General features: G+C 39.1%; 1 protein-coding gene across 1 annotated transcript; it reads right to left on the bottom strand.

The window, feature by feature from the left end:
• Positions 1 to 506: 506 nt before the first annotated feature.
• On the bottom strand, positions 507 to 18,721 carry TNFAIP6 (TNF alpha induced protein 6). The gene is made up of 6 exons (XM_038422674.2): positions 18,491 to 18,721; positions 8,818 to 8,955; positions 6,848 to 7,009; positions 4,153 to 4,381; positions 2,901 to 2,941; positions 507 to 1,940 (listed from the first exon to the last, which is right to left on the bottom strand). Exons 1-6 carry the CDS (start codon positions 18,582 to 18,584, stop codon positions 1,777 to 1,779), a joined length of 828 nt encoding a protein of 275 aa, XP_038278602.1. The 5' UTR covers positions 18,585 to 18,721; the 3' UTR covers positions 507 to 1,776.
• Positions 18,722 to 19,346: the final 625 nt, after the last annotated feature.

Raw genomic sequence — 19,346 nt, 5'->3', positions numbered from 1 at the left:
CTGCCAGCATACAGTGGTTTTGGAACAGTTAAGAAACAGAGCTGTTTCTGTAACTCTCATGTTACATGCTGGAAATGAAAATGGTCCTTTCTGTCTCTACTCTTATTTACTTGTCGTATGTTTTTGGCTTCATCTTAAAGTTAAAACCAACAAATCCCCCAAACTAAAATACGCTGAAAGTACCCAGGAACTGTTAATGCGGTAGTGTTGAAAATTGTTTGGTGAGAGGGCTGATTAGCCCTAAAGGTCTCCCATTCTTGCTGGGAACTTTTCCAACAAATAAAGTACTTTGCCATCTGCTCTAACACCCACAAGAAGTCAGTGGAAAGACTATAGATGACTTTAATGGGCATTGGATTGGGCTAATGTTTGATTTTTTATACACACACACACACACATACTCTACTATCAAATGAGCCAGCTGTCCCTAATTATTAACACAAATGTCAATAAAAGATACCTAAAAGTATCAGAAAAAATAAACAGCACAGATTGGAAACCCTGGACATGATTAAAACAGAGGTAGATTTAATGATATTTTGGGGTCAGGGGGTTAACAGACAGATATAAACTGATATCAGGAATGGATACATGTCTATCAATTCAGCATAATGCAGTCTTAGAATTGGTGTGAACAAGACAAAGCCTGTTAACAGGTTGAAAAAGGGTTTGCTGATAGTTGATGGACAATTCCTTTTGGTGCCTCAGTTTCTCATTAACAGAGAATCTTTCCGCTTTTTGCCCTTTAATAAATGTGATTTGAGAATAGAAAAGGCTTGAATAACTCTGCATTGGGTAAGGAAGACAAACTCCTTACAAATCTGTTAAATAATTTATGATCCAGAACACAATAAAATCCCAACGACGGTACAATTACAGATTCAGTGATTTTCATGCTGCTTTAGTATCTTCTGGCTCTAGAAGCCCATTACATATGGGTTCGTCAGGGATATATCACAGGCCAACTCTCAAAATGAATTTGCACTTTGAAGTAAACTATCATTGAGGCAAGACTTACCCGAAAGGCACTGGAATTGAGTTAGCTTAAAAATAGAGAGAGAGCAGCAAGAAAGGAAGCAAGAACAGGGAAAGGAGAATTCGGACAGCAATAAATATACAGGAATGAAGGAAAGTGAGGGGAGAAGGATTGAAATATCAGGCCCCCAAAACTTCAGCTGAAATGGTGCCAGGGGTAAGAGAAAAAGAGTGGATAGTGTAGAAAAGCAATTAGTTGGGAAATCTATGGTAACAGTGAATCCTTCCATTTAGTTCAGACAAGTTCATGGAGGATAGGTCCATCAATGGCTATTAGCCAATATGGTTAGGAATGCAACCTCAGGCTCTGAGTATCCCTAGCATCTGTTTGCCAGAAACTGGGAGTGGATGACAGGGGATGGAACACTTGATGATTATCTGTTCTGTTCATTGCCTCTGAAGTACCTGGCATTGGACACTGTCGAAAGAGAGGATTTTGGACTAAATGGACCTTTGGTCTCACCAAGTATGTCCGTTCTTATGTTCTTAGTTTCACTGACTCTAGAAAATAATTGTCTATCATTTAAGTACAATTTTCTAATTTATTTCCCAATATTCTTTATTAAGAAAAATTACATAAAGTAGAAATTATAAAAGTCAGAAGGATAAGACTATGGCTGCTCGCTATCCCAAATATAGTATGATAGCTATAACTTATTGGACGAAACAGGTATCTCAAGTGGTATTTGTATTTAATAACTGTATATTCCAACTGCATTTTCTGTGATGTTGATCGTCCGTTCACATAATGCCAAATTTTCCAGACAAGAAGTTTGTGTTTCCTTGGGAAGTTTCATTTTTCTCATCATTAGGTTTTGAAGGTGGGTCTACAGCAACGTATTTAATTTGAAAACCACCTGCTGTCACTGAGGCATCTGACAAAAACTTTAAGGTCATGAGATTTCCTAGGGCGAGAGAGGGGAAAAGTTACTTCTTTGCTATTGAATAAAAAGTGCAGCTTTGGAATTTTTCTCTTCACTCCTCCCTCCCCAAGAGCTATTGAAGTATTTCCCCCCAAATCTTGGAGCTAAATCCTAAGATCCTTACTCACTTCTTATTCAGACAACATTGAAATCAATATTGGTGTATCTCATTGAAAACTAAGCAAGGAGCTCAAGATTCAACCACCAAAATCAATAAGAGTTTTGCTTGAGTAAATACTGAGTAAGACCTTCAGGAGTTGGATCGGCATTGTTTACTATGGGCAAAGCCAGTTTAATGTAAGCAAGGGACACCCTTAAATTATATATGATAAATAAGCACATTGGCCCAAATCCTCAAAGGTATTTAGGAAGAGGCGGGACTGAGTGGGGATTGTGGGAAGGGGTGGAATGGGAGTGGAGTCTGGAGCGGAGCAGGGGTCGAGCGCACCCTGGGAACTGAGGAAGTAAGTGCCTATGTTAAAAACCCAAAGATACAATGTATTCCCCAATTCCAGAGGCTCCTTTTCAGACATATCCTCTCTAATAAGAGTCTTGGGCCTGATCTTGCAATCCTGACTCCTGAGTAATGGGAATACTTTTTGACTCAATATTATGGCTGTGGGCAGATCTTGTAGGACTAGGCCACTGATACAGACATGCTAGGTAAACTCCCAAATCAGTGAAGTCACTTTGATGTAAAAGGGAGTTTTGCCTGAGTAAAGCCTTCAGGATTGGTCCCTAATTCTTTGTCTAACTAGACTTCTCCAGGAGGTCTCTTCTTTTACACTTATTTTTAAGCAAAAGTGTTGACTAAAGTACTAGAAGGTTTGCATGGTGGCTTATGACATATTAGCCATGAAATGGGCATTTAATTTTCAAATATCTGGTCCCCTGGTCCAGTAGGTTGATATTTTTGTCTATGAGCAGTACATACAATATTACCTGTGCTGACGATATCATCTGGAAGTTCATCTCCACAGTACCTGAAAAAAGATTGTAAATGGTTCATGACTAAATGTGCAAATATGCAATAACACACATGCCACAATGATACCTTAACAGAGAAGGATGGAGCATGGTCCATAGTTCTATGGTCCATAGTTCTAAGTTGTTATGGTCCATAGTTCTAAGTTGTTCTTTGGGGTCTATTCTAACATAGAATTATATCATTGGCTTAAGTACGTTTATCTGCACTATTTCACAAATGAGAGTGAGGGATGAGAGAAGAAAGAGGATGCAGGAAGCAAAATTTGCAATAATTGAAGAAATTAATGAACTAAAAGAAGGCAAAGAGCTATTCATTTTCATAAGAAACAATGACCTGAAGCTGAGGGAGGACAACCTTAGATTAGACATCAGGAAAATGTATTAAAGGGGACTTGCCAAGGAAAAATAAAAAGGGGATTGTATACTCTCTTTGCTTCTTGGTGATGTACAAAGGGGGGATGAAAAGCAGTGAGAATTTTAAGGGAGTTTATTTTTCTCTCTGTTTTTTTACATTAGAAATTCAGATGTTCCAAGCTGGAAAAACCCATGATTGCGGGGGAACCAGTGAAATGACAACATCACACAAGCAAAGAGAGTAAAAAATAGAACAAGTAAGCGGGAAAGCAATGTTTCAGATTGTAAGATTGTTTCAAACTCCTTGGGTTATTGGGTCGTTTTTGTTTTGTTTTTGTTAATATTTATTTCGCTTCAATAAAGAAGAACATTTTGGATTAAGTGTATTTTTGCTAATAACTCAACCCCCCTTCCCACATCCCTTCAATTAAGGTGTTAGCGCAAACACTGACTATGCTCTGAGACTTCCAAGAGCTCTTCCACCAAAGCCAGGGCTGGATGACCATACTTGTATTTCTAAGGTAACAATAAACAGTTGTTAAGAAAATCTTGCAGGCTTTCTTTATATTTCATAAAGAAGCAAAAAAGGGCAAAACCCTAATTTTTTAAAAAAATCTTTGCAGGTCGCCTTTACTAGTAGTGAGGAAGACTGCCAGAGGAGATGTTTTTGGCACCATCATTGCATATATTCAAGAACATATTAGATGCAGGAGTGATGTAGGAAGCACCTCTGTAAATGCAATGTGGTCAACATGGTCTTTTTCTGAGCATATTGTCAATGAAATATTATACCTTGAACATTTTAACTATATAGCTTCAAATATATGTATAAAGATGTAGAACTTATTTTTACCTGCCCACAAAGCCAGCGATATCATCATAGCTATCATAGACTTCTAAGAAATCAGCCATGCAAGCAGTGTCATCTTCAACATCAAAATCCAGGAATTGTAGATGAATCCGTTGTCCATACTTTAGTCTAATGTGCCAGTAGCATATTAGTTTATTTTCATACTCATTTGGGTAGCCTGGTGACTTAAAGATGTGCTTTGCGTCTGTGAAGATTCCACCACATTCTTTTGCTTAGAAATAAATAAAAATAGATTTTTAATGTGTTTTGATTTGTCATGCCTTTTTGTCTGTTAGCTCTTCTGACTGAATCTTACACAGAACCAACCCAGTATAACAGCAGCAAGACTCTTGAGTGCTGTTCGTATAGTCTATATCCTCATCATTCTTAACCAGTACCCACGGTAGCACACATATGGAGTATATAGTATATATGGAATTGATATGCTGGCAACTAGGGGCCTAATCCAAAGTCTATTGATGTCAGTAGAAGTGCTCTCATTGACTTCAATAGGCTTCAGATCAGATGCTAAGTGCTCTGTATAAAGAAAATTGGGATGTCAAACTAAGTCCGGCTATAGGCCTCATAACTGCACTTATAAATCACCCCACTTCCAACCTGGTCTCTCTTCCTTCAAGTCCCTCCTTAAAATATTCCCCATCCAAAATGTCTATAAACTCTAGTCCTCATCCCCATTCAGTTAGACTGTTTTATTTTTAATTTTGCATCCTATTCCCCCTGCCTTTGGACTTTATCATTCAAGATGTTGAGCACCTGTTCCCATTAGCTTCAGTGGAAGTTGGGGACTCTCAACAGCTCACAAGCCTGGAGGACCAAACACTCAGGGCTGGTCTACACTACCGCTTAAGTCAATGTAAGTTACATCTTCTCAGGGGTGTGAAAAAGACATCCCCCTGAGCGACGTAAGTTACGTCGACTTAAGTGCTGTCTACACTGGTGCTATGTCAACTGGAGATGCTCTCCCACCAACATAGCTTTTCCATCTCTTGCAGAGGTGGAGTAATTATACTGACGGGAGAGCGCTCTCCCGTCGGCATAATGTGTCTTCACCAGATGTGGTGCAGCTGCACTGATGTAGGCTCTAATGTAGACTTGCCCTCCGTTTGTACATTGTCTATTTTGATTGTAAATGCATCAGCACAGGTACTTTATCAGGAAGGACTTGCATCCCAAACACAAGCTGTTGCACAATGTATATGGGTAACCAGATGTCCCGATTTTATAGGGACAGTCCCGATTTTTGGGTCTTTTTCTTCTATAGGATCTTAATATATATATATCCCAATTTTTCACATTTGCTGTCTGGTCATCCTACATCCTACAACATCGTTAATACCTCAGAGAACAAAGCAGCCCTTAATTCAATTAGCAACAACTTAGCATCCTCTCCTTGGGATGCTGTCCTTTCCCCATAAAGACAGGCAAATCTTCTCAAATCTGAACAATATTCTCCGTCAAGTATTAAGAAATTTATTCACAATGGGAGGGACCCAAATTAACCTCTGAGTGTAAACAGCTCTGGTTAATCATGCTGTCCACTGCCCAAAGAATGTATTTGGAAAACATCTAAGTGGAGAGAGGACAGACAAAAGAGAAAGTAAGGCTGATAGTAATTAGTGCCACACAGTCTCTCACACTCTCTTTATTTGCTGAGCATTTGTGAGTGTCTCCCATTCCATGCAGCTATTAAATTGATGACTGCTGAGCTAACATAAATAAGCTAGAACCACAGTGTACACAAATAAAATATGCACAGTTGTATGTACTTCTCTGCTAACCTAAAATGCTGGCTTTCTAACACAGAATAGGCCATTTGGAGTGATTTGAAAGAAAACACAAAGTTAAACAATTTTTCTTGTTGGTGTCTACTTTTTATCTCTTCCCTCTACTTTACTTCATTCTTCATTATACTAGTGGTACCAAATTATATTGGAACAATATTTGGTGCAAGCCTTGACACTCATTTTTGGGTAGTTTCTTCTTCATATGCTGAATCAAAATGCCCATCCTTATTTTTTATCTACTTTTAAGTATAGGTAAACTTCCTTCCAAGTGTCAGACAATTAAAGGGGATGTTTATTAAAGGGATAATCACAACTCAAATTTGGACCAAATTGTAGCAGAAACAAGCTTTTTACAAATAGAAGACAAATAGAAATTTTCCTCTGGATTTTTTTCCGTACTTCCATGAAAGTTGTCATTTAAAACAAATAAATACTCTGCTGCAATGTGTGCAACCACAAAATAAAACTGATTTAGTTGATTTTAGTTTGTGCAAGCTGAGAGAAATGTAAAAGGAAAACAGGATAATTAATTAATTACTATAATTGAGATTTTTAACATTCTTTTAATTTTAATGATCGAGTAACAGAGATGAAATATGTTTGCTTACAAAATATTATTTTAAATTTTCCCATTAATATTACTTTTATAAACACACAGACCAAAATATTCAAACATAGGTGCCTAACATTAGGCATCTAAATAAAAGTAGCTGCTAATCACCCATGGCCTAATCATAAATTTAGGCACATAAATGTACACACCCAAATTGGAAAATTCATTAGCCCTCTTATTGATTCACTAGCTAGCAGTCGGTTTATTATTAACCTTAAAAATCTATTTTATTTAGTAAAAAGGCATGTAATTAAGCAACATTGGATTTTTTTAGACACACCATGAGGGTTGTAGCAATAGACATCCCATCTCTCACTTCTGTTGAGGCGAATCCCATAGTCAACAATGCCGGTCTTTCCAAAACCACAGCTGGATCCAGCTTTCACTATGGGATAACCAACTCTGCCCTTAGCCATCCAACCAGCAGCACACACATGTAAACCTGTGTGACAGAAGGTTTTGAAAATTCACTCTAAGCAAGAAACATTATAAAAATTATTGCCTCATTCAAACTAACAACATTTTTTCTCATTGCCAAAATCTAGTTTATGTATAATTAGCTTAATGCAAATCATATCATAGTACTGAGGCAATTGCTGTCTTTTGCATGGAGAATTTTGAATGCAGAGTACAAAATCAGTTCTTGTCCTCCAAAATAAACTTTTTTCTCAATGAAAAATAAAAATCAGATGCAGGTGGACAGTAAAGCTCCCCACACTAGAAATTACATTACCAACTTTTGTATTCAAATTAGGAGTCAGATTAGTCATGTAAATATAATATATTTATTGCTTTGTTTCCTTTTTAGTGCCTAATCCTACAATCTCACTCAGTCATTACTCATGTGAATAAGGGTTTTCAGGACTGGGCTCTTTGGGTGGATAAAAAGATGTATACATAGGATAAGCTTAGGCAACAGAAATGCTTATTGAATTAAAAAAACAACCTGTTAATACAACGTTATGGCTGAGAGTTTAAAAACAATAAATCAAAAAATTCAGTTATTCACTGCTTAGTACAAAACAGTTTTCATAAGCTTACCAAATTTTCAAAGTAAAAAACCAGAACACTTCTTCTGTGGTGGTATTCAGGTTGTGAAATAGTCACAAACAAGAAAATGTACCCTATTATTGTTTCCTAGTGCCTACTGCCAGGTTTCGATTCAACAGTGATGCTTACATATTCCTCACGATGGAGGATTTTTCCAATAACTTACATTCTGAATAAGTTGATCATGAAACAATGAACAAAAATTTTAACATTCACTCGGAGCAAGATAACACCTTCAATGGGGTCTGCAGTCATTCAACTCTTCATTCCAAACACTTGTCATCACACTGAACACTCTTTCTGCGGGACTGTTTGTTCTCAGTATATATGGAGAAAATTTATCAAGATGTCTTGGATAAACACAATAAAAAGTGTTTTGATTGATTAAATGAAAATTTGGGACATTTCTAGAAGAAGTTCCTGAGGCACTGATCATTTTTTAAGAAAAGGGGAATGCCCAGAGCTTCTATCTCCAAAAGCACCCCTTTTGTGTAAGGTTAGTGGTGAGAAGATTGAGGATGAGGCTGCTGCTCTCAAATTCAAGGAATAGGCTGCTCCATTGTGATGCACCCACTCTAGGACTCTGTCCCACACAAAGCACAAAAAGTCACACTAGCACTGCAACCAGCTGCTACAACAGGGGTTGGCAACCTTTGGCACCTGGCCCGTCAGGGTAAAGCCGTTGGTGGGCCAGGCCAGTTTGTTTATTTGGAGCATCCGCAGGAACGAAGCCCCACAGGTCCCACTGGTCGCGGTTCGCTGTTCCTGGCCAATGGGAGCTGTGGGAAGCAGCGCGGGCCGAGGGGCGTGCTAGCCACTGCTTCCCACAGCTCCCATTGGCCGGGAACAGCGAACCGCGGCTAGAGGGAGCTGTGTGGCTCCATGCCTGCAGATGCTCCAGATAAACAAATGGGCCCAGCCCGCCAGCGGCTTTACCTTGACGTGCCAGGTGCCAAAGGTTGCCAACCCCTGCGCTACAACTATCTGCAATACAAGTCGCATAGCAGCCCTGAGCAATCAAGGGGGTGGGAAACTGCATACAGTTCAAGCAGAATTCCTAAGCTGCCTGTGTTTTCCAACAAGATTGCAAGAGCCAACCCCAAATTCATGACACTTGCAATAACACAAGTGTTGGCAACATGGAATGTGTGATGTGAGATTCAAGGGACTGCACATTCAAATGCACATTTTCTTTCATACCTATTTTTCTTGCTGCCTCCAGTTGTTGGTATGTGGCTAGTTGTCCTCCTTCATATTCACACACTGCTTTAGCTTCTGCATAGGTGAGCTGATATTTTCCAGCCCGCGCCTCCCTGTGGTACACTCCAGCTGCTCGCTCTATGGGATCAAAGCAATTAAGAATTTTAGTATTTCTTAGGAGTACAGAATATAGGATCCCAACTGGCCTCCTTCCTGAATGATATCAGACCTCATTGCTGCCAAATGTTGATCAGGAACTGCAGCTTGGGCTATTGCCCAGGTGAGAACATAAACAAGATAGTCAACTGAACTTTACGTTATTTAGAAAGCTTCAGGAAAATGTGTGTCCCTCCCAACACAGGCGTATTTTAGAGTCCTGTGGGAGGGGGGCTTTTTGAACCACAGTGAGTCAACATACTTCTGAAATGATCCCCAGAACTACTACTTAGAAAGCAGCAGCTCTAACAACGATGAACTCTTGTCAGAAACACTGAGTCTGGAATATCCCACTTAAGCTAAGAGGTGAGCTTTCCTGACTGGTATCACAATGTACTTTTGGATATAATTGTGAGAGATATGGCAATGTCCTGCCATGTGCTAGACAACCTGAATGGAATGAAGTTAAACTTTATTGAATTAAGTTTAAGTATTTTAGGAGTTCATTCTATGAAAAAGGGAACATTTGTGTATTATTGTATGTAACTTTTTAAAGGGGAGACATGACTAATGTAAACCCTGGGAAGTGTTATGAGCTGCAAAGGACTCTTTTGAACAATGTGCCAGACAAGACTGAACTTTTAGTTCAGGAAGTTTCTTAGGAAGGAGTGTTTCTTCTCCTTGGGAAAGAAAATTTCTCCCTTTGGACCCAACCTTTTGAAGCTACACCTTCAGGTGAACCATTGCCTGGCTGATTTCCGCAGATCAAAAACTCAGATTTTATAAAGGAGTGAGGATACATGAAGGTTCTTGTTCTGAGCAAAAGCTGTTATAAACTTGCAAAAAACAAACAAAAAAACCCCACCCAAAACAAAAAACAAAAACAACAACAAAAAAACACAACCCCACACCTTTGTGGGGTTAGGAGGACTGTTTACTGGAAAGAGTCCTTGTTGGAGTTGGGGTGATCTCTGGTCAGCTTATAAGCATGCATGTAGGTGCTTCTGTTATTTTTAATATGATTTCTCTGTAATGCTTTTACCTTAAGAATAAATGTGCTTGCTTAGAAAGGGCTGTGTTGTAATTTAATTGTGGGCTCTTATCCTATTTTCAGCTTCTGAGGAGAAGGCAAAACAGGCCTGCTGAGGCAGTTTGACTTGCTAGAGAAGGGGGTAGCCTGGGAATATCATGGTTAGGAGGGAGAGAGACACATGGCCAAGGGAGGTGACAGCTGAGGAGCCAGCCATAGAATGGAAGTCCTTGCTGAACCACAAAGGGGAGATAGAAATGCAGTTGCCCTGAATTATTACAATAATTTTGAGTGTACTCTTTGTAGAATGAATCAGAACTTTGTTCTGAAGGTCTAGAGAAATTACAGAGTTATTTGGTTAGAGGAGGTGCAGAAAATTAAAGGGAGGAGTGATGTGACACACATATTTGAGCTACTGTCACATACTACGCACAGAACAAGAGCAATTGTTAGCTAACATTTTTCTTATACAAAAAAAATTCTTACATTCGTTTTATAACAACATTGCAATATTTCTACCATTCCATCATTGATGTTGAAGGGTCCAGTTGATTTGCATGCAGAACTCCCATTGATTTCAATGGGAAACTTTACCCCACTTGAAATCTGACAGAAACTACTGTACATCATGCTACATTGCCATCACTAGTCAACATGACTAAAAAAATTGGCAAATATAAAGCTGTTTTACACAATAGTAATACCACACCATAGGAAAAGTAACCTCTCTTTTGAAAGAGTACTTAGATTCAGTGGCTTTGTCTACATTAGGGACATTGTCAACTTTCCCTCCATTAATCTGTGGTTGGCAATGGTGGGAATCCTAGTGTAGCCAGCCTGACGACTGCCAATACAGTTTTTGGACTCATGTTAATTAGACTTGTTCCCAACAGGATTAGATAAAAACAGTCTCGCAGATGGTGGGCTGCTTATATGAATATATTCAAAAATGTCCCTGATGTAGACAAGGCTAATATATATTTTATGGAGTTGGGGTGTTTCCAGTCCAAAAACCTAAGCGATCATAACATATGCTAGCTACACATATAGGATAGCATGTATGCTCTTTGTTGGGATCCCCAGGGTGCAGCCTGGGACTGTGGGACCACTGTGGCCCCTTAACTCTCTAGCCTGGGCTGTCTCTCACAATGCTTTGCTAGTGATAAGCAGCAAGCCCCTCCAGGCACTGTTATCACTCAGCGCAACCACAGGTGGAGTCCCATACCCAGCTAGACTGCATGAATGCTCCCGGAGCCACTCATGAATCACACAGAGAAAGGCACCAGCCAAATCCCCCCAGCTCCCAGCCTTGTACCTCAGGAATCTACCATCTTGCACTGCTCAAGATGAGCAGTGCAAGTTTATTTATTGGTTCACCACTTCATCAATGGAAACTGGTCATACACCAGTCTTTGTAAACCTGAGCAGATTTACCAAACATTTCAGGCAAATTCATTGGTAAAGATAATCAGTAAAACAAGTTTATTGATTACAAAAGATAGCTTTTAAGTGGTTATAAGTGATAGGCAAAAAGTGGTTACCAAAATAAAATAAAATACAAGCACGCAGTCTAAACTCTCAACCCTATTAGACTGGGCAATATCTAGATTAAGCAGTTTTTCTCACCCCACTGGATATGACAGTTCATCATACACAGGTTTCACTCTTGAAACCTGGGCCAGTCTCCTTTGTTGGAGTCTTCAGTCTTCTGAGAGTCCTTGTTGATTGCAGCATAGGTGGGGGTGGAAAGGCCAAGCAAGGGGCCATTGTGTTCTGATTTATACCATTAGTCCATGTGCTTGGAGAACACAAGTCCAGGCAAGTCTGACAGGCATTGCTGAGTCCCCAGACAAGGTTGAGTAATTCCCCTGGTGTCGCCTTGTGCAACTGAGTCATTGCATTGTAGCTCCCTTGCTGGACAATGGCTGGTGAGGTCTGTTCAGTACCCACCCGGGCATTGGTTACCTCCCTTGTCATTGTCTCTGGAGAGCCAGTATCCGGGCACTTCCCAAACCCACAACCAGTGGGTTTCCAGTGAAAACCATACAACACAATTATTATAATTTTATATGTATTAATGGTACACATATTTAGATGGAACAATGGGTTTCAGCAGATCATAACCTTTTCCCTGATATCTCACATGGCATGCTTTTTTGTGAAATATCACAATTATATACAAATGATGAGTATGGGGGCTACTCCTCTGGGGTGCAGAGTGTCACATGCTCCATTTAAAACATTTTCACCAATCTTCTTTTCGGTCAAGATCCTTTTTGTAGGAGAGAGTTTTTGAGACCACAAAATTGTCATCAATCAGGTTTTAACGTATATATCCTGGCACTTTCTTTCTCCAGTAGTTAAGTGCATTTGATATATTGTGTATGGATTGAAAATCTGATTAATACAGTAAAGAGATGCATAATTTAACATTACAGTACTTTCATGTGACAATCTGGGAAATGAGATAATCAGTTACCATGTCTCACAAGTAAGCTCACAAATGAATCTAAAAATCAAAGGCTTCAATCCTTCAGTCTCACTGAGCTGTGCTCAGGGCTGGAACCAAGTTTGGGATGTTGGGGGGAAAAGGTGGCTGATTTCTGAGACTGTCAGTTAGCAAAGGTGAGCAGTCCTCAGTGTAATTTAGAGCAATTTCAGGGTTACTCTAATTAATAGATGCCAATAACTTATAACAAAGAGACTAAAATACCACTATGAGGTGCTGGTCAGATCACTGTCCCTTTAGACTTATCCCTCTTACACATGACAGTGGTGCCAACAAGAATTAATAGCGTGCAGTTGCCCATAAATGGGGGTTTCAAATTTTAATCCTATAGAGGCAAATTTTGCTCCATCTTACCAGTCTGATGAAATCTCAGTGTGGACAGGACATTAATAACAGTTTTGTTCAGGCTATTATTGGAAAGGTTCTGGCTTTGCAATTTTTGTAAAAGTTGCTATACTATTAATAGCATCTCTTTGCTTTTCTATCTTCATAAGTTGTATTGTGTGTGATCCTGTCCTGCTAAAAGCAATCACCACCTTACAGCTCTGTTACTCTTTTATAAAATTGTGTTGGTAGCTTTTGGCTGGATAGCGCCCACACACGTATCCCTCTAAGCTTTGAGGTTTTCTGCTGATTCCATATGCCACTTGTTAATGGTGTGGCATGGTCTATTATAGTATCTATATTTACTGATCACATCTTTCAGAGGTTTTTTTAAGTACATCCAAGACTGTGCAGGATTGTGATACAACACAACAGCAAAACATCCCTTTGATAAATAAACATACCTATTGTGATGCTGGCAGGCCAGACACCAGCTCTTGCTCAGGCTGCAGGCATTAGCTAAGAACCGACAACCTCATAAGTGGAGATCAGACCTGTATGTTAGTTTTGCTCAAAATAGGTATTAGTCTTATAAGAATATATTTCAGTGTTTAGACTCTATGAAATGCTTGTATGTTGCTGTATGTATTAATCTCACTTATACTATCTATATCCCATGTTATAGGTAATATTTAAGTGTTTGTTCTGAAACTGTAAACCCCCACAATCAGGACAAAAACATTACCAAGTGAAATACTAGTTTGCCACAGGAGGTGTTGTCTCTTGCCCAACAAAAAAGGCCCATAGACACCAGACCAACCATTGTGGAACATCAGAGGACAAAATACTTTGTTGATTGCTCCCCCAACCCTGAGTAGGAGATATGCATGTGAACTTGTCTTGAACTCTGGGAGAAGGGAATAAAAATCCCTGACAAAAAGAAACTGCAACTTTTTGGCTGTTTGAATTCTGATGGGCCAGAGACTCTAAGGCATTGTCTAAACGACCACTTACGTTTGCAAAACTTACGTTGGGTCTGGAAGTAACCTGAAAGTGGTGTGATATTTGGTATCACATTTATCACTAAGTTCAGTTTGTCTGGGTGGTATGGTAGACTGGAGAGTCTAAGAGGACTCTCTGGTACTCCATGATAAAACTGTTAGAGTGATCCAGGAGTTCACATTTGTGACTGGCTTGGTGAAACCTAATCATAGAACAAACCCCAGTTTGGGGTGTCTGCCCTGCTTTTGACAGTCTGCCCTGCAGTAGGCGCACACTGTCATGAGCCGCTTTAGACAGCATGACACGTATATTGATAGATATACGCATATGCACACACATACACACACACTTATTGAGTTACTATCATGTCTCTGTTGTTAAGGCTGAATCAAGTTCTACTTGTACATACAAACACACATCTGATGCAGTTTATACATCCCAAGTGAATGGTTTAATGTTGCCACTAGAGAGCAGGAAGCACTCCAGCTGGAGCTGATTACAGCAGCTATAAAGGCTATCCTCTGCAGAGGGAGAGGTCTGGCTGAGAAAAATATACTCTCCCTGGGTGCCTAGCTGGGAACTCTTCCTTGACAGTAGTAAAGGGTTCTAAACAGCCCAAAGGCCTGCTTAGTGTAGCGCTCTTTATGCTTTCCTCTGGAGAGGTCTTAAAAGGTTGCTACTAGCTAGGCAACAGCCTGCCCCATAAGAATCCTCTGTAGTATGTAGCATATGTAATCATTTTCCTCTGTATTTGAAACATTGTATACTGGGACCATCCACCACTGCCCTTTGTACCTACCACAGGGAGTACAGCCTGTCGAGTTAACAATGTATTGTTCTTCCACTACGGGCCCTCTATAGCTCTCCCTGGAGTCCAGGGATGGAGGATGCTCCTGCTGCTGCAAAGGTGATTGACCTTCCCCCAAACCCACTTCCATAACAGCAGGTGAGATCTGAATGTAAAGGGTTCTCTGTGTACAGGTTAAGGACTGCTAGATTTGACCCAATAAAATTCCACTAAAATGAGTGATAGAATGGTGTAAATCAAAATTGAAGGGGAAGCAGAAGATGCAAATTTTTAACTTTGTTCTAGTTAATCTGGTCATTGTAAAGAAATATAGTAATACATTAGTACACATTAATATTTTACATTATGTCCTTATATTAGGTACGAAGAAGAAAAAGGAAGCCAGGAGCAGACACTTCTCTTCTGCCCATGAATCTAGCAGTTTTGCTGTTAATCCACAAACCTGCATGGCCAGTTTTGTTCTGTCCTCGGACCAGCGGTTGCCCTGAGGCAACACTCCACTTAGATTTCAGTGATATTCAGTGTGCGAATAAGGAAAAAAGAAAATATAGAATATTAGGGAACAGAGATCTTATCATTACAACTTTTTGTAGGAGTTCAGTGTGCCTTAGTGAAGCCAGAAAATGTGACAGATAAAGAATTTTTAGTTTCACAGATTTCTCCCCCCACCCCCAAAAAAAATCACAGCTAGATAAGACCATGAAATATGTACACATGGGCCCTGATTCTGGGCTGTATTCTTGTCCCTTTATGCCACTCCAGCAGGGAAATGGGGCTATCAAGCATCCTGATCTCCCCACCCCCTTACTTCCCCCTCCTTTCGCTGCACCTTGGTGATGGCCTGCTGGGGTATGTGTGACCGGAGTGCTCTGTATTCCACTATTCTGGGTTGTTGATGGTCTCTTGGAATCTGTTGCATCCAGTGTGGAAGTTACAGCAGTTCCCGAGGTTGCGCTAGCCAAATTGGCCCCCAGTAGCCCTAGAATCCTTGAGGTGCAAGGGTGACATGAAGTTCTAGTATGTGCTTCAGGACAGGAGCAGCTCAGAATCAGGGCCTTGATATTTCAGATTTATCACTTCAGTTTTGCAGAACCACTCACTACCCCTATTCCCTCTAAAGCCACGACCCACCAGTTCACTGGCCCTTGCTAGTTTATCCTGTTAATCAGTTTCACTAATTCATCTAATGTCTAATCTCCATAGTTTTGGTTTACTGATCCTTGCCCTAGGAATGGATTTTAGTTGCATGCCTTAAATCATTTGTAAACAATTTCTGCTGAGCTGAGCAACTCCCCATACTAAAAAGTATGTTCTCTATTTACACATTTCCTTGTAAACATAATAAGCAGAAGGATCAAATACTCTAGTGCTTGCTGAGGTTCAGTGTTTACTTGTTCTTTTTCCTCTTTGCTCATGAGGAACTTACTTTAAAATGAAAGAAATATACTTTTCTAGTTTATTTTCTTCTCCCGTTATCTGAAGCTGATTAGAACAAAGTATTCCTTTCCCCCTGCCCCCCGTGTTCAAAATGCAGCCCTGTATAAACACAATAAAAATTTTTGTACAAAGTTACTGTGATATTAGTATTACAATAACTGATTTTTGGAACATGCCAGAATGTGCATGTTCCAAAAGCTGACTTCAGTCAAATAAATAAGATGTTAGTGTAAAGCTAATATATTCAGCTGCACTAAGTATCCATATTTAGTGAATTTGAACACAATACATTGGGTAGCATAGGAATAAGATGAAGGGATTGTACATTTCTAGTCTGTCCTGATATCAAGACATGATAGTTCTGTGTCATTGCTATGGTGCCTTATTTTACTGAAAAAAAGTTCTCATTCTGTTTTGGATATTGCTTTGCCAGAAGAGAGGAAGCAAAGGAAAGTTCAAATGTGACTATGCCCTGTTTTACAGATGCTTCAATTTATCTCAGTAGGATTGGTTCTTTTCTTTCCTGTATGTGTTATAGGCTAATTAAATCATCACTGTGTTGTTTTGTTGGACATGGTATTTTTTTCCTACAGTCAATATGAGATAGGACTGTGGTTACTTATTGTTCACATTACAGTTAAAACATTGTTTATAATTGTATAAAAGTGTGTGTTGTAACTGTCAAATTTCTCTTCATTTGTAATTCAGTTCACTACATTATGTTTTGGTTGCACCAGCAGCAATATTTTTGTTGCAATAATTAGACTGTAGGTGGAGACCCTCTGTTTAGTGCAGTGGTCTGGAGCTACGACATCAGGCCATCAGGGTAAAATATTTGAAAGTTATGGTCTGAGGTACTCTATGGGTTCTCCTTTCTGGAGATTGAATGATCTATCGTTTTTCTTTCATCTTTCCTGTCATTATAAATCCTTTTATTGCAAGTGGTGCTGACACCAGTATTTTTGGTTTAATACAGGGAAGAGTAGTAATCCATGTTGCCCCGATTCAGTCCAGTTAACACCTTGCTTCTTCCTTTTAAAGAGAAAGAAAGCAAAACTAAAAGGAGAATAAAGCACTCCATTTCCACTCAATCCATACAAAAGGCATCTGCTGAGATTATTTTTGTCCTTACCCTAAAGGCTCTTCACAGCCATCTGAGCCTACTTACGCTTGTATCTTATCATGTCACCTCTCCACCACTGGTCAGCCAGCAATGCCAGTCTTGACTGCTTCTCACACAAATGTCTGCTAAATTGTCTCTTAGGCATAGTATACCCTCCTTTTGGTGACCATAAAGACCCTACCGTTTCCTCCTTCATATCCCTCCTTCTCTGTAATTTCTCAAATACATTTAAGAAAGAGTGACTATGCTCAGGACTTGGTGGGGAGGGGAAGTAGTTAAAAATGAGTATTTGTATAGAAAAGATTAGCAAGCAAGAGAGAGAATGAATGATGTTTCCGTTCCCCCACCCATATTTCATACATCACTTGTCATTTAGTTGTCAAGTTTTTTTTTTTAATTAAAGGGACAGGACTAGATTTACCTCTGTGTATGTTTGGCACCTAATAAAGTGGTCCAGATCTTCAATCTGGCCCCTATGCAACCACTAATAATAAACATGAATTAAACTAACTAGAAATCTTTTAAAGAGATGCATAATGTACTGTAAAAGATAAAATAGTGTATAACTATTACTCCATAAATCAGCCATTTCAGACACACATTTGCTTGTTGTTCTTTATGTTAATGTGTTTTGTATTAGTGTTCTTTCCATTGCATTTGAAAATGTACGATTTTAAGTAGCCCTTTTACCCACATATGAAAGAATAGACTACTGCCACAGTATTTGTACATACTTCATTCTTTCATAATTATTCCCCACAGCTGCTTAATGATGCAGCAAACATAAGAAAAACCAATACACACTTTCCAAGATTTTTTTTTAAACTGAAAATGTAGGAAGTATTATATCTGTGGGGAGAGCTATTACCTCAGCATTCTTTAGTTTCACCTGTAGGACACCATGTATTTGTGTTATGTTCATGCAAAAACTAGTGTGCTCCTTTTACAGCTCTTTCCTTTTAGACTTTCATATTTTTCCTTCATTAAAAGAATTGTCATTTAATACTCAGTTTTTATTTCAGCTCATGCTTTCAGATAATACTTTCAACTTACATAGTTCATGGATTCTTTTCCTGGGTAGCCTTTAGTTAGAAAATAAGTGTGAAAACATTAAGAAAATTAGGCAAAAATAGTAATTACTCAGGTAAAATTCCTATTGATTTCAGTGCAAGATTTTGCCCTTATTGATGTATGGTACATTTTTATCTCATTTAAAATAACTGGTTCTTTCTGCAGCAAAGTGAATGAATGAAAATGAAAAGAATGAATGAATTTTTTTCTTACCTAACCAAATAGAGTTATGCAGTACTCCATTCTTGAATCCCCAACTTTGAGCCTCGTTCCACAACAAGACAAAGAAGAAAATTAACACGATCATCTCTTCTGTCTGAGCTATTAGATTGTAAATGCTCTCTGTTGAAGCAGTCAGGGTAACCTCTGCTAGCAGCTGCCTAAATTCTGTTGGAACATCTGGTAACCTGATCTTAAATAGTACATTTCCATGTGAGGTCAGCAAGCCTGCTCCAATTGAACTTTCTGTAGTATTGTTACAAAATTAAATGTGATGTCTGAGTTGGTTGGTCTGACTCACTTTATGACTCCCTTGCTGATGTGTGTACTCCTCAATGTATCCATAACTACCAAAGCACATGTGAAAACTTATGTGCCAAAATTTGTTCTTTTCTTTAGCACTCAAGGTCTTCAAATATATTCCTGCCTGTGCTAAAACTAAGTAGCAAATCTAACAGTGGATGGTGATTCTACTCCCATAATACATTATCTGTTGTCATTTAAGCATTCTAAAACATTCTGGTGGAATTTCTCAGGGACCTGACTGGGAAAAAGTAGTAGTACAGCTAATGCTTTGCCTTAGATTTAATAATTTTATTAAGATGTTGAAGTAAAAAGAAAATGATACAGAGTTTAAGTATAGAAGTTTCTGGTTATCAGGGAATAAGGTACAGATTATCAAGGGGTGTGAAATTTGGTTTAGGAACAGGTGGTGTAAGGAATACATAATCTGCAATCTCCCCGATTGGGAGTAAAAGTTTAATGGGTCAAAGTACAGACATTGAGATATGGGGGTATGTTGTTCATATAATGGCTATATTCAGGTCTGGAGTATAATGAGTGGATACTA

The sequence above is a fragment of the Dermochelys coriacea genome, chromosome 11 (genome assembly GCF_009764565.3).
Source record: "Dermochelys coriacea isolate rDerCor1 chromosome 11, rDerCor1.pri.v4, whole genome shotgun sequence".
NCBI classification, from domain to species: Eukaryota; Metazoa; Chordata; order Testudines; family Dermochelyidae; genus Dermochelys; species Dermochelys coriacea.
This window is presented reverse-complemented; position numbering and strand designations above follow the sequence as displayed.